This window comes from Pagrus major, chromosome 16, assembly GCF_040436345.1.
Source record: "Pagrus major chromosome 16, Pma_NU_1.0".
NCBI classification, from domain to species: domain Eukaryota; kingdom Metazoa; phylum Chordata; class Actinopteri; order Spariformes; family Sparidae; genus Pagrus; species Pagrus major.
The window spans coordinates 14,892,948-14,906,649 of NC_133230.1; the positions used below are offsets into that span (position 1 = coordinate 14,892,948).

The 13,702-nt window shown below is 39.5% G+C and overlaps 2 protein-coding genes across 4 annotated transcripts in view; one reads left to right on the forward strand and one right to left on the reverse strand.

Annotated features, from left to right (window-relative positions):
- The window catches only part of osbpl10a (oxysterol binding protein-like 10a), a 69,639-nt gene extending 61,494 nt beyond the window's left edge, over positions 1-8,145 (forward strand). The window contains exons 10-13 of the mRNA XM_073483021.1: positions 3,246-3,432; positions 4,600-4,782; positions 4,861-5,014; positions 5,400-8,145. Of these exons, the coding sequence (XP_073339122.1) occupies positions 3,246-3,432; positions 4,600-4,782; positions 4,861-5,014; positions 5,400-5,444 (569 nt within the window). The 3' untranslated portion in view covers positions 5,445-8,145. The remainder of the gene's footprint in view (positions 1-3,245; positions 3,433-4,599; positions 4,783-4,860; positions 5,015-5,399) is intronic.
- Positions 8,146-9,591: 1,446 nt separating this feature from the next.
- LOC141010154 (dolichyl-diphosphooligosaccharide--protein glycosyltransferase subunit STT3B) overlaps positions 9,592-13,702 on the reverse strand; it is an 88,003-nt gene continuing 83,892 nt past the window's right edge. Inside the window, exons 16-17 of one of the 3 annotated variants that reach the window (XR_012180179.1) lie at positions 13,552-13,626; positions 13,075-13,161 (exon numbers count right to left, since the gene is read on the reverse strand). Coding sequence is in view for 2 of the 3 variants with exons in the window: in XM_073483019.1 (XP_073339120.1) it covers positions 13,087-13,161 (75 nt within the window). In the remaining variant the exon portion in view is untranslated. Of the gene's footprint in view, positions 13,627-13,702 lie in introns of all 3 variants that reach the window. The other 2 variants (XM_073483019.1, XM_073483020.1) reach the window with 2 other exon arrangements.

Consider the following 13,702-nt stretch of genomic DNA (forward strand, 5'->3'; position numbering starts at 1 on the left):
CTTGCTCTTTTACAGCAACGTCCTGTTATAGAGAGAAAGAAAGCAGGATAGATGTTTGATTGAAACAGAAATCAGACAGAATATGATGTACAGGCTCAGTGAAAGAAGTCACAACCAGGTGGAGAACTACAAAAACGGTGGCCCAAACTGAACTAAAAGCTTTCAGTTACTGTGATACTGATCCAAAGATGAGCCACTTTGAGTTGGATCAACACCTCCGAATTGACACTGTAGCTCACTTTTTGTAACATGAGTTGTTTTTAAGGTTATCAGGAGGAACACAGTGTAAATAAATCCCCGAACACATCTCTTTGTTTCACCCGTCCTGTGTGAAAGAGTATGAGACCTCTCCCGTGGCGATCAATGAGCCCGTCCTCTCCGTCAGCACCACAACACGATGTACAGTAGACTGTGTGAGATGAGTCACTTTGAGTGGAGACACAGGAAGTCCTTGAGCCCGATCGACTGAATCTGGATACATGACCTGATTCAGTCAGACATCACAGCCTCCTCAGTACCTCTGACTACCTGTCGGCAGGTGATGACGCTGCACTTCATCATCATGGCGTGTGGAGGCTGATGCTGCTGTCAGGGAACATGGTGACCTGAACCCCAGCGAGGATTTATTGCTGGCTGATTTTTCTATGAATGGCTCAGACTGGACTGATTGGCAGTGAGTCAGCGCCAGATAAAGAACAGCACATTCAGCTGCTGATGATGCAGACGGACAGTTTTTAGGTTCATGACCAGCTGGATTTTGTTCTGACTGTATGACATTGTGATGAGTTGCTCGGGTCAGCTGGAGCTGGAATGATGGACCTTTGACTCTCACAGGCTTACTGTAAATTTTTCTAGGGTAATCTCCTGCGTTTATGACTTGAACTTGTGGGGAAAAAAGTTTTGCCAGGATAATCTTTATAAGTTCCTTATTATTAATTCCATCTGTGAAAAAAAATATATTTTAGGCGAATAAAAAAAATTTTCAAGAAAAAAAACATTTTTTAAAGAAAAAAAAAAATTTTAAAGGAAAAAAACATTTTTTTTAAAGGAAAAACTTAAAAAAAAAATTTAAAGGAAAAAAAACTTCAAGGTAAAAAACATTTTTTCAATAAAAAACCCATTTTTTTCAATAATAAAAAAAAAAATTCCAAGAAAAAAAAAATCGTCATTAGGAAAAAAACATGAAACTGAATGAAATTTCTTTCAGGGAAAAAAAAAAAACATGTCAATCCAAGTGAAAAAAAAAAATTCACGAGAGCACAAATTTCATACGTGAAAACAAGAAATTTTATTTTCAGGAGAAAAAAAACGGTGGAAAGTGGAAATTAAAAAAAAAAAAAAATTGACAGGCCGAGTGAAAATTCTTTACAAGAAAAAAAAAGTGAAATTTGTTTTTCTCTAGAAAAAAGTGTGAAACCGGGTGATTAGAAATGTGAAGATAAAGCACAATTTCATGCTTGAAAACAAGTGAAATTTTATTTTCAGGAGGAAAAAAAATTATAAAACCAAGTGAAAAAAAAATTCTTAAAAAAAAAAAAAAAAGTGAAACCAGTGAGGATAATTTTTTCCAGAAAAAAAAATGAAGGTTTTTGTTTTTCCTCGAGAAAAAATTCAGGAAAACAAAAACGTGTGTAACTGCGTTTTTTTTTCAGAAACTGAAATTAGAAAAAAAAACGTGTAACCGAGGGAAAAACAAATTTCAAGAAAAAATGAGTGAAAAATATTTATTTGGGAGAATTTCTTTTCGTCGGAAATCTCATAGAGATAGCACAATTTCATGCGAGAAAACAAGTGAAATTTTATTTTCAGGAGAAAAAAAATCAACCAACCAAGTGAAAAAACATTTTTCGAGGAAAAAAATAACGTGTGAAAGCGAGTGTGTTGTTGAGTGTGCAGGATGAGTTCAGGAGCCTCACAGCCTTGAGGAAAACGCTGCTCTGTAGTCTGGTGATAAAGCGGTGAATACTGTTGGGAGCGTCAAACATAGAAATAATATATTGGACACGGAGCTCCCGAAGTCCTGAAAATGTTTTTATTTCTAAAAGTTTTGACTAAAAATATCGTCTGTCAGAATTTAGGGAGCTACATAATTTAACAGTCATGCATAAAATATATTTTGACTTCTGATGCTTAAAATGCATTTTACTTATAAAACATGAACTTTTTGCTCTGGTAGGATTATAAATACAGGACTTATTGGTAGAAGGCTACTTTCAGAATACTGAATACTTTATCCACCACTGGTTTTTCAGGTGTTTACGGAGTGATCAATCATTTATTACCTCCGCCAAGGAGATAATATTTTTACTCATCTCCTCCGTTTGTTGGTTGGTTTGTCACCAGCATTACACAAAAACTACTCAACTGATTTCCACGAAACTTGGATGGAGGCTGCGTCTCAGCCCAGAATAGACCCCACTGACTTTTGGCGTCGATCTGGATAAAAGGACAGATAATGCACAGATTTTTCTATTAAGAGTCACATAATGGCTACAGGACATTATTGATGTTTTTCTCTCACCATGTCAACCCTCTGTGTCACGATCTCACCACACTGGGGCTTCCCCCCCCCCCCCCCTTTTTTTGTGCAGCTGCACAATCGATCCCGTGTAAACATGTGATCGTGGTGCTATTCACAGACATGTGAGAGGCAGAGGTGTTGTTGTTTACCACATAATAAATCCTCTATGCACTGAATGACGCAGAGGATGATGACGGTGATGAGCTGCACACGCTTGAGAGTCGATCATGAGCTTAAAGTTATAATAGCCTCTCTTATGGGTCTCCCTGCAGACACAAGCTGCCTACAGGAGATATCAGCTGGTGTGTATCACGTTCTCCACAGTGGGTGCATTATATATAATAGAAACAATCATGGCTGCCTGCAGTCAGGTTAAATAATGCAACTGTTTTTTAAAGCCTATGCACACATGACATTTGAACATCACTTAAGATGTAAAGCTGCTCTAATGGGCAACGATTTCATTCTTTACAGGATATTAAATGAGAGCACCACACATTTAATTGAATGTGCATATATATATATATAATATTTAATTTTTTTGCACCTGTTGTTCAGTTTCAGTTTTTATTACTCCAACATATGATGATTCACGCAGACAAAGAGCAGCAGTGTGCAGCGAGGTCAGCTGGCTCGCCTCGCCTCGGCTGATTTAAGAGTTTTTTCTGTTTTTATCATTTTTTTCTGTGCGTTTGTTTGTTCTCATTGTTCATCTCCTCCTCAGGCGTCCTCTGTCTCCTGGAGCACGACGAGGAGTACGTCTTCACGCTGCCCTGTGCCTACGCCCGCTCCATCCTCACCGTGCCCTGGGTGGAGCTGGGGGGCAAAGTCTCCATCAACTGTGTGAAGAGCGGCTACTCTGCCACCGTCACCTTCCACACCAAGCCTTTCTACGGAGGGAAGGTGCACAGGTGAGTTGTTCTCTTTACTCCTTCCCACCTGCACACTTTTATCTGACTTTGGCAGCAAACGTTACGGACAAGTTTCACTTTTTATTTCCTCGCCTACATTTATTAAATTGCATGTTGTGACAGTATAATTGAGATAATAAATGTGGCAGTTTTGTCACTTTGTGATGAAGGTTCCTCCCTGACAACAGCTGCATTGATACAGTCTGTAAATTCAGCAGTTTTTGCAAATTAAAATGCCGTTTAATAAAAATCTTAAAATCTTAAATTACAATACATATGAGGGATGTGTCACATGCTGTTAAAAAAGTCACTTCCTGTTTAGGGTTGCAGCGATATACTGGTTTCAAGGTGTGAAACCTGATGTTATCATACTGTGTACTTTTGCTTACATATGGTATCAAATTATACCATAGTAGTGTTATTAAAAAATATATAGATACTGTATATTTAAAGCAAAGTCTGTGTCTCATGATTTCTTCTTCTACTTTATCAGAAAAGATTGAACACAGAAAACATTTTCAATGATTTTATTTCATCACAAACGATAAACACATATTGAAACACACATTCACAAATACTCCATCAGCCTCTTGAGTGTGATGACAGAACAGCAGGACTCTTCCTGACTTGCGCCCTAAAAAAGCAAAACAACAGATTTTGCCATAAAACGGCACAAATTTGGCACAGTACAGTATAAATGCAGTAAAACTGGTGGCCATTAAAAGACGGTTTAATGTGGGGACGTAACGCCTTCAGAGGTAAAATAATAATGACATAAAAGCCGCTCGATGTAAAAATGTGGCGGACATCAACGTACAGATGGTGCAAGTTTCCACTGGGGTTAAAACTACAATTAAAATGACATTCATTCTCCTAGAAATCATGTTTCACACACAATAAGTTCACACAACAAAGTTCACTCACATTAAATGTGTTTTTCCAACATTATCAGGTTCGACACAGTTAGATCTCATGGTTGTGTTTCAGCAACTAAAGCACTTATTGATGATGAACGATTATGATGTAACGATTATTAATAAAAGCCCCACAAAAAAAAAGAAAATCCTCACACAGTCACTTTAAGATGATAAGTATCTTTCCCTGAAATGTAAAATAACATATGACATATAAATGTTCCCAACAACAATCTGTGTGTTTGGTGATCAGAGTGACGGCGGAGGTCAAACACAACCACACCAACACCATCGTGTGCAAAGCGCAGGGCGAGTGGAACGGCACGCTGGAGTTCACCTACAGCAGCGGGGAAACCAAAGTGATCGACACGGCCAAGCTGCCCATCACCAGGAAGAAGCTGCGGCCTGTGGAGAGACAGGGGAGGACAGAGTCCAGGTAAACAAGCTCGGCGCTCTGGAAGTCTCTGAAAAGGTAGAATAGTGCCAGGTGTTGAATATCTAATGTGTTTTGCAGGCGGTTATGGCAACATGTCACCAAGTCGCTGAAGGAAGGAAACATGGACGAGGCCACGGAGCACAAACACCGGCTGGAGGAGCGACAGAGAGGGGAGGAGAAGCAGAGAGCAGCTGATAACAAACCATGGACGCCCAAATACTTCACTAAAGAGGTACAGAGGAGGGAGATGAAGGTTGTGACTGTGATAGACGATCAGGAGCCTAATCCTCAAACAGCCCTCGAAAGCAAAATATCTACAGTTTTGAGATAACTGCTCACTACAGAGCGGAAAACGAGGCAGTGATGGACACAGCTGAGAAATAAAACAAAACAAAACATTTTTCACTTACCTGTGGTGCTAACTGGGCAGTTTTATGGAGTAAATGGGTGCAGTTACCCTTTAATGATGGTTATTATAAAGTGTTTAAGTCGTTTTTCGTTGTGCTACTTTTGGTAATTTGGGTGAACTGCCCCTTTTTATCTGACGATCAAAGCTTTAAGCTGTAACTTTCTTCAAAGTATTTTTCTTTTTTCACTTCTCTCCTTCGCTCCTGCAGGGAGAAGGCTGGATCTACAACAAACCCCTGTGGAAGTCGACCTGACAGCAGAACAACTCTCTCTTCTCACGGACAATAACTGAACTCCCGCCTCTCGGCGCCGAGGGCAGGAAGTCAAGCAAAGGGAGCGGTGACCTCCAGAGACACACGGACCCGAGCTAAAGACTCCCAGAGTGACACACAAACAGGAAACAAGCAAGGTGCCAAAGGGATCTCCACTGTTAGAACCAAGATGGTGGTCGCAGCTCTTGGGGACAAAGTACATTTTTATATACAGTTAATAGTATTACTATTCAAAGTAGAGTATTTCTATTTTTCACCTTGCAAAGGCCTTTTTTGCACACGCACAGTATGAAGTTTGCCACTGGTGTTTTGCTTTTTTTTTTTCGTCGTTTTGTTTTTACGATCAATATGTTTCCTCAGACATTGTCGATATTTGGTTTCCAGGCTTTTAGTTTGTAAAGCAGCGTTAGAATGAATCGATACCCTGTAACACATAATACTGTAGCTGTAAAAGAGTTGTTTATAAAAGCACTTTTACCATAGAAATAAATTTAATATTTTATATCTATGGCTTTTACCAATCAGGGTGGTCTCTAAGAGCTTTACGGGGGGAAAGAAGAACACCTGACCATATAAATCCAGAGGTAAAAGGAACAAATGTACGACATTAGTTTATGTGTTAGTATATATTATTATACAGAACTTTACAGCGAGCTACTAGAAAGTCCTGATTGTTTTCGTCTGCACTATGAATGTACTCGGGCACATTTTAATAGTATGCTACTTTTCTCATCTTGTACTGTTGGCTACACATGCTCTTTGTGTTTTACTTCACCACGCCGCTCCATTTACAGTATCGACGCCTCCACATAACAGACCTTTCACATTTCCATTACTGCCTCTCTTATGCAGCTATTCCAGCCATTAGCCACTTTTTTTCCTCCAAAACAAAAACACTCCCGGGTCTTTTCTAAATCCTTTCTGGATCTGTGCCCCGAAGATGGCACTTGTGTAATTAGGCTGCCGCTGCTCACCCAGCCTCGCGCCCCCCCCCCCCCCCCCCCCTGAAGTTAATACTTCTCCTTAGGTTGCCCGTGGTGATGAATATGGATGAGGAGGAAACACACAACCATGTTTTCACATCTGGGGGTCGCTGGAAGGTTGCCTCTGTGAAGAGGATAATCCACCAGAATAACAAATCACTGGGAACTGGGGTAATCAGCCTGTTGGATTAAAAAAAAAAAAAAAAGGAAATGCATCATTACTCCTGTGGCACTGATGTCTTCACAGTCCATATCTGACATGGACATATCTGTGTGGCCAGTTTTCAAACTTCATGGCTTCCCTATACAGAAAAAGTGGAATAGCGAGTAACAGTTTGATGTTGTTCTTCACTGAAATTTAATTTCTTATGGCCTTAAATTATTTTTTTTTTCATGAAAGGAAGTTCAAAAACTCTGCACTGCCTGCTCTTTCAGTTGTTCCTTCACTGTAAAGGGGGTATTCGGTGTATTTTTAAACTCTGGGCCTTATATTTACATGTTTCGGTGTGTAAATGGCTACGTTTACTAATTTTCCACTATTATTCCAAATACAGGTCATGTAAACAGCATATTCAGTTTGGATAATAATCAGGTCTTATTCCGAATGTAGCATTTTCTGATCAATGTGCCGGTATTGTTCTTGTTTTAGGAGCACTGTATATGCATTAGGAATATGCGCCTATGTGCAGTAATTCAGAGTATGCACGGCCGCATGTAAACGGGAATATTAGTGGAATATTGTCTTTTTCAGGGCAGAAACAGGAATATTGTCTGTATCTAAATAGCCAATAGTTCACATTTACCAAATGCTTTGTAATCAGTCCGGTAGATCATCTCAGCTGGCAGCCGCAACACGGCTGCAGTGTAATCCTTCGGGGCAACTGTGACCGTCAAAGTTTCGTCCACCAAAAGTCTTTCTGGTTTTTGCCACTGACAGAATGAGGTTGTTTTTCCTACACAGACAGACCTTTTTGTTAAATACTGAGATCCTTTTGTAACCAGAAACACCACAAGTCTTGCTCAAGGAGAAGTCTCGTGAGTGGTGAGTTGTTAGAGCTGCAGCGATGACTGAGGACATAAATTATTGCCGGCAGCTGCTCTGAGTAAACTCCCAGATGCCTCTCTTCAACCATTTTTCACCATCTTCTTGTTGCAACAACTCACCTCTCACGTGATTTCAGAAGACTTTTTCAGAGACTTAAAAAGGACATTATAATGACAAAAAGGTCCATCTTCATGGAAATGTTACCGTAATGTCAGTGGCAAAAAAACAGGCACTTTTAATGGACATAACTTCGATGGTCGGATTACACTGCCGCCGACACGGCTGAGGCGACCTACGGGACCAATTCCAAAACTTTTGGTAAGTATGAATCATTTACACACTTAAACATGTAAATGTAAGGCCCAGGTTTTAAAAATACCGGAATTTCCCTTTAATTTTCAAATAGTATCCATATTTTAAACCAGATGAATTTACCGTATGCCTATTTGTAGCTTATGCCATGACAGTAGAGAGAACAAACCATCAGCAAACCACTGTTCATTACTGTTTTATGACACTCGCCTTACATGAAACTGACAAGATGTTTTGTTTTTATATCCAAAAGGATTCAGACTCACTGAAGTAGATAGTGATTGTGGATAAAGGAGGGATTGTTCATTAATAATAAAGACCTTCTATCTTTTTGTTAATTAAACATGTCTTCTTGTGATGTCCTGAATTCATAATGTCCTGCATTCGACTGAACACTGCTACTACTCACTCACCACACAGCCCGAGGACCTGTGCAGCATTTTATCTTCCATATCGCAGGACAAAGCACAATCGCACTATTTACCCTCGTTAGTGGTGCAGCTCCAACATGGACTAGCCTGTCTAATCCTGAAGAGGATGGAAGATGAATTTAGCACAAATAGTCACTGTACAGTACCTGGAGGACAAACTGTAACAACTTTGGTGGTCCCCTAACCTTTAAATCACACACCACCAGCTGATAATGAACCACAGCCAGCGATATCCCAAGACTCCTCTCTCAAAAGGACACTTTAAATCTAATGACCAAGTTCCCCTCAACCTGGTGATTAATGCAAACATAGAAAATATGCAAATGATTGCATGGTTACATAACATTAGCATAATAAAAAAAAATAAGCTTGATTTGGCATGCTTACTATACGTGGGCTAAGAGGCTAATCGTGTCACACTGAGTATCAACATGGTACCGTGACATTAACATGCACACATGGCACGTGTTTATATGGCTCATTTAGACTGCTGATTAGCAAATACAGTTTACACCAGGTGTGCCCAAACTTTTTCCCTTGCAGGGTCAAAAATGGAAATGTAATAGTGGACCGCGGGACAAAGGAAAGCACCTGTTGTATTGTTAAGATACAAAAATGGATCCCAAGTTCCCACGGCTGACTTCCTACGCAACTGTCACACACTATCCACTGTGCTCAGATTATAGAAATTAATTATTTATGACATATTGAAAGAGCATTATTAACCTATTACAATAAATCAAACCGGCATAAACATTAATTAAATTCAGCAGTAATGGCCTATTAAAGACGTGAGGATACTTGAGTTTGTCTCTTCAGTTTTGATTCATACAACTCTTTATAACGACCCCCTGCAGCACCAACCTCGTTAGAGATATCTTATTTTACGCTTGTTTGGATGCAGTTATTCACGACATTACACCCTCAGCTTTTACAGATTCAACTCAGGGCTAGCATGCTGCCTCGTAAGTATACCTACGCACCATAGTTTAGCTCTGGGAAAACTGGGTTTTAGTGCCTCACTCATGTCAAGATAAGAGCTTGACTTCACATAATCCCACCCTTATTTACCCACATACCAAAGGATTCCAGCTCGTGATCGTACAGTCACATGCCTCTTTAACCCACCGCCAACCATCCTCACCAGTGTGAGAGTTACATCAGGCTTTACACATGCTGTTGTAGACTCAGAAGCTAATGTCTTCATCCAGAGGCTAATGCTGCCATCAAGTGGTTGGCTTCCTGTTCACCTCGGTTTGCAAAATGTGAATATACTTAATGTGCTGTCCATTAATTACTCCTTAAAATGCTTTGATTTCAGGAGGAGGATGCATCAATAACAACAACATACACACAGGTTTTCATTAAAGTGTATATTTAAAGATGGCTGAACAGAACAACAATGTAAAAATGTAAACTTTGAAGGTGAGGGAGGGATTTCATCAAACATAAAACGGTGTCGGGGTCAGACGGCACTGAGCTACTAAGAGATGAGTAAAACTTAGTAGAGGAAGAACTGTTCCGCCGCTCCTAAGTGACACAAAATGTAAGAAAGGATGAAAACATAAGAGGGCAAAAACAAACTGCACATCACATTAAGGCTTAGTCTGAACTCTCTTCTCTCGACAAATGAGAAATCAAAAAGGACGCGACACAGTTTTAGGCGTTGTGTGAATCACAATGTGGCGTTGTGTCGAAGGTCTGAAGCCTGAAACGGTGACACGAGATCAAAGTGAGAAAGAACAAAGCATTTCAGACACAATTTAAAATAAAAATACACGGAGGAAAAAACAAGCAGGTGATACTAATAAAAGTCACTTTCTGTGAGATGTGACAAAACAAGTACAGCTGTATGATGTGTTAGTCTTTTGATGTGTCACTTATTTGATAACAAATTTGCTGAAGCGTGCACACACAGAAACTCCTTTAGTGTTCAGACATCTGAAGAAACCCCAGACACAAAGAACAGTGCAGTGCCCACAGAGTAACGAGTCAAAGGTTACAGCTCGTTAAAGCTGTGTCCTAACGTTATACCACCTCGTACGCCAGAGCTGGAACAATCGGGCGACTCATCCATAAATCAAGTGACAGAAAATTAATAAACTGTTTTTTTATTAACCGGTTAAGTGGTTGGTTGTTTTTCTTCGTCTTTTTTTATTAAATATCAGCTTGGACGAAAATTCCTAGTCACAATTTTCCTGTTTTGTAATATTTTATGGATAGACGATAATCAACTGATTAATCAATAAAGAAATGAATCATTAGCAGTACTACTTTATGCTAATATTGTAAAGACTGAGTATTGTTTGTCCACCGTGTCCATGAAACGTTCTCTCAAAAATCGATCAAATCTAGTTTGCACGCTAGAAAATTAAAGGGCCATTTGAACCTTTTGGGAGGGATAATGTAAAATGCTATAGAGGTGCATCGTGGGAAATGTAGGAGGATTTTTTTTCTCCCTCATTTGACCACAGATTATCTAAAACTTACCCATTTATAAATCTGTCTTTCTTAAAGGTACAATATGTAGGAATTTTAGTTGAAAACGTAAAAAAATTGACTAAAATCATCAACAATGTTTATACGACATTATGACAATAACATATACTGAAGTCAGCGTGCTAACCAGTTAGCCCCCACCTGTCTCAGTCTACAGCTGTGCTAGCAGTGTCAACACCAAACAATCCCCTGGTGCTCCAAGCTCGGACCACTAGCTGCACAGCTAACGGCAGCTACAGTCAGTGGTTATTTTGGTGATATGCTGCCCCTTATTTGTTTTGAGTATGGATTCGACAAAATGCCAATTCTTACATATTGCACCTTTAAGTCAACTCACTTTAATGAACAAAACTGGTGGAATACCTCTTTAATGGGCAGCTTTTGATTATTAATCAATCGTGTCAGTTGTTGGTCGAGCTTCTTCGGTGTGAGGATTTGCAACTTTTCTCTATTTTATATCAGTGTAAATTGGATATTTTTGGTTTTTGACGGTTGGTCAGACTAAAAACTAGTTTGTAGCAACTTTTTTGTTGGCCGTATGCGAGCAGATTGTGCCGTGAAAAATGAGACCTTCCCCGTCTCTCTCAGTTGCCTATACAAGCGTGTCCACTCTCTGCTCTGCTAACAGAGAGCAACAGTAGCTGACATTAGTTTAGAAACTGCTAACAGAAACTAACCACCGGCTTCAAGCACGACACAGAAACTCCACAAAGCCCGTTTAATTTCCAACTTTTTAGAGTCAAATCAACTTATTGAGAAAATAATTAGCAGATAAAATAATTGTTAGTTGCAGCCCTACTTCGTTTTGGATTTGAGTCGGACAAAACATGATATTTAACATCACTTTGAGCTCCGGGAAACTGATTTTCTGACATTTTATTGACAAACAAATAATTGCTTAATAAGACTTAGTTGCAGCCCTAATATGTTTACTAACATATCTGAGAACAGCGGTAATTTCTACAGTGTGAATAAACAACTTAGCAGATACCTTTTAAGACTCGTATGCAGTATGGAATTAGGACACAGCTCTAAAGATGGTTGTTAGTCCACCGTCGTCACAGACAAAGATGGAAGCTCTCGTCTTTCCTAGTTCCACTTTCAGTGCCTGTGTACTAACTACACCCCCTTCACAGTTCACCAGTCTATTTCCAGACAATCTTAAGAAAACGTCCAGTTTCCAATGCCTCAGTCTGGTTTGAAGCACCCGACCCGCTGCTATGATACAAAAACAAAAACGCTAACAAATCAGAGACAGTCACAAAATCATGAGGCGACGATGACCAGTGATGAGGCACTAGGCTTTGCACGCTGAACTAGAAGAGCTCCCTCTGCAGGAAGGGAGGCCTAATTTATTATCACTACTTTTTACACACAGTTGCTTGCTTCTGTCTTTAAAACCCTAGCAGCAGAAATGTACAATCTATGCAATTTATGAAAAAGAGGGGGCTGGGGGGGGGGGGAACATTGTAAAAATTCACATTCATTCTTTCAACAAAATCTCAAGCCCCTCTGTACAAGAATTATTGCATTCACTGTTCGATTTGCTGCCGTACAAAAAAACCCGAAACAATCACATAGAGAAATTAAGAGAAAAACAAAAAAAACTGCATATTTAAAAATCACCACAACAATCCAATATATTATCATCCTTTTAGACATTTTCTTTACATAACATATTTACATATTAGGCCAATTTTTTTTTGTCTAAAGAATTTGTTGAAAAAGAAGGTCGGGGGAGCCAGGCAGACATTAAAGGAGATGATGATGATGATAAAAAGGTTAATATTACAGATGGACTGTGTCTAGAAAGACAGTGACGTTCCTCCATACCGCATACTGTCCTCTGTACACGTGTCAGGAACAAGTCCTCAGCTTTTCACCCCTGCGCTTCCTCACTCTCAGTAATGAGTTCACATGTGCCATGGAGCAAGGTCGATGGGTCTTTGGTGCAAATGTTCCTAGTCTTCTCTCGTTTCCCCCTCTGCCTCCTCTCACCCCCGTACTGATAAGCAGTTTATTAACGTACCACAAAAAAAAATTAATCGACGCCGAACCAAGTAGAGCAGCCCTATGCCTTGCCACACATTCAAGTACAAAGTAAAAAAAAACAAAACAAAACAGAAAAAACAAAAACAGGAGAAAAAAAGCCAGACAAAGATCCTTAGGATAAAACAGACAACAGTTCTGGAGCTAGCCAGATATGACACTTCAACTTCCTCAACACACGGGGGCGCTCTAATGGGAAGCGCTTGAGACCAAGTGCCAGATAAACGGCCCCTGTGTTCTTCTTCATTGGTTGTTCGAGGTTTTCTTCGCATTTCGTTTGTTTTCCCAGAAGAGTTTCATCATCATTATTTCTTTTGTAATTTCTTGCCTTTTCTCAGGGCGAGCTTGTTCTTGATGTGTCCTCGCTTCCTCTTGGCCGTCTGGATGGAGGGACAGAAAAACAATAAATCAAACGGCAAACAATGAAGGTAAAAAAAAGAGTTTCATTGAGAATTTATGCGATGTGATTTATTTATATGACTTTGATTAAACTTCTGACTCATCAAACAGAATCTACTCGTATCATTTTACGACTGCGATGACAGAAATGATGGAGACTTTATTACCATGAATAATAATTCAAGAGACCCTTATTTAAGTTCGTAAATTATAGTGACTTTGCTAGAAAATGTACAAGTTTTAGGTCTTTTTCCCAGAAAAACATCAGTTGATTCTGTCTTCAATATGAAATTAAATTAATAAGATAAAATTAAATCTGAACTAGAATGACTGTTTTGCGGTTGTATGCCTCTGCACACCAGTCAAGTTACCGTTCCTGAGCCACGCCGTTGAATAATGGCCAGAACATATTTTGCAGAACATTACGATGTCACAGTGAAGTTGACCTTTGGGATAAAAAATGATAAAAGATGAAGACATTTGTGTAAAACTTTGTTGCACTCATCATATAAACTGTTGATT